The sequence below is a fragment of the Triticum dicoccoides genome, chromosome 3A (genome assembly GCF_002162155.2).
Source record: "Triticum dicoccoides isolate Atlit2015 ecotype Zavitan chromosome 3A, WEW_v2.0, whole genome shotgun sequence".
Classification (NCBI taxonomy): Eukaryota; Viridiplantae; Streptophyta; class Magnoliopsida; order Poales; family Poaceae; genus Triticum; species Triticum dicoccoides.
In genome coordinates, this window is record NC_041384.1 from 736,413,260 (window position 1) to 736,415,268 (window position 2,009).

The following is a 2,009-nucleotide window of genomic DNA, read 5'->3' on the forward strand; positions in this document are numbered from 1 at the left end:
CTTGTACGTACTCAGATGGTATTTAGCTTTCGCTGTGATAGGAATCTTTGTAATGTACCCTTTGTATTCGTGGCTCACTGGAGTCCTGCTTGTATATATATGTTCTTTTGTGGTGGTTCCATCGTGAACTCGTGTAATGGCACTGCTTGGTGGGCGTGTATGTTTCTACGTGCACCTTGTGCTTGGTGGGCGTCTCTGGATCGTTATTATGCGGAGCTTAGCACCAAATGTTAAAGTCTGTATAGTACCGATCTTCGGGTCTTACGAGCACGGTGGATAGACGCACCCAAGGTTGTGGCTAGGGGTAATACGGCGGTGACTACTTTTTCAGCGTGTGCATGAGGTTCTCGTCGAGAGTCTGCTATACTGGATGAGCGCTCCCGTTTCTCCTAGAGGGTGTCTCAGGGTATGCGAATGCTCCCGATGTCTAGGTGATGGTTTTTTGTGTGTTTTCAGGCATAAGGTCTTGCTGGCATGATTTTCACTCAATGTCGGGTTTGTACGTGTTGTGTGGTGGTTTCACGTTAGTTTGATGTATGCTCTTTGTCAGACGTTGATGAATAATCTAATAATGATTCTATTTGACATTATTTAAAATGGCTCTAAAAATAATTAGCCGCGCTTAAGGTTCCTTTAAAGTGATATTGTAATGCACTGGTCGTCATGTTGATTATGACTTCACTTTTGCTACCTCTGTCCACCTCTGTCCCAGAATATAACGTTTTGATAGGCTATTTTAGCCTACTAAAACATATTTTATTTTGGAATGGAGGTAGTATGTAATTGGCAACCAGCAGAAAAAACTTAGTCAATTAAATATGCTAGTTATGTAACTCTCAAGTGGGAACATAAATAAATTTCCTAGTTATTTGATGAGTATGGCTGTAACTCAATACACTAAATAACCAGGAAATTTATTCGACGAATCCATGAAGCATGTGACGTCAGCAAAGCATCTTGTTGTTGTTGTTGTAGGCATAGGAGCTTGCGCGCCAGAGGAAGAGGGCAAAGCCGACAGCGTTAAGGCCAGCGAGCAAGCAGTAGAAGTAGTCAAGGTGAGCACGATTAAGGTTGTCCGCGAACCAGCTATCCCCGCCGGCGCTCCTGGTGATGCGGTCAATGAGGGAGATGAGGAAGACGCTGATGAAGTTGCCGATGCCCAAGACGCTGTAGTAGAGCGCCAGGCCCAAGCTGCGCTGCTCGTGTGGCATCTGGTCGTAGAAGAACTCCTGCATCCCGACTTCGGCGAACACGCTTGCCGTCGCCATCATCACATGCTGCGGCAGCAGCCACATCCAGCTCATTGGCACAGTGGCACCGGCAACATCCACTAGACCATGCTCGCGGGCCACCTTTAACCGCCGAGACTCCACAAGTGCCGCTGTTGACACCGCCGCAAGCGACATAGCTATGCCTGATCCCAAGCGTTGCAGCAACGTCAACCCCGATGGATTGGCCGTCATGGAGCGAAGCAATGGCACCAACACCCTGTCATAGAAAGGAACAAACACAAGGATTGTTGCCGGGCCAAACAGCAGCAGGGCGGCAGACGGCAACTCTAGGCAGCCAATGATGTGACGGTCTAGGGTGCGACCTTGCTTGTTGAACAGCGTCATGATTTGCGCAAACACCATACCATAGGATAGGCACGCCGCCCAGATAGACAACAGGTGCAGCATGCTGTGCGCCTCCTCTACCTCCTTGGCTATAGCAGCCGCTTCTTCCTCCTGTCGGGTTTCCTTGACAAGCCATGACACAATGCTCCGAGCAAGGAGCATGACGGGGTTGTTGGCGCCAGAGGTGGGCGTGTATAGGCGGTAGGTAGAGGTTCCAATGAGGAACACAATGGCGGCGCAGAGCACCGTGGTGCATAACATACCGTATCCAATTGCCCAACCAAAGGACTCCTGGATATATCCAACTCCACCGAGAGCCATGGTGGTACCAACGGCTAAGCAAAAGTACCACCAATTGAAGAAGGAGCTGCGTGCAGCATGCTCCCGAGGGTC

General features: G+C 49.4%; 1 protein-coding gene across 1 annotated transcript; it reads right to left on the bottom strand.

Annotated features, from left to right (window-relative positions):
- Positions 1-844: 844 nt before the first annotated feature.
- On the bottom strand, positions 845-2,003 carry LOC119273190 (protein NRT1/ PTR FAMILY 5.10-like; the record flags this gene model as incomplete). Its single annotated transcript, XM_037554446.1, has 1 exon — positions 845-2,003. A coding segment is annotated over one exon (1,059 nt), but the record flags the coding sequence as incomplete, so codon positions are not given.
- Between the last annotated feature and the right edge of the window lie 6 nt (positions 2,004-2,009).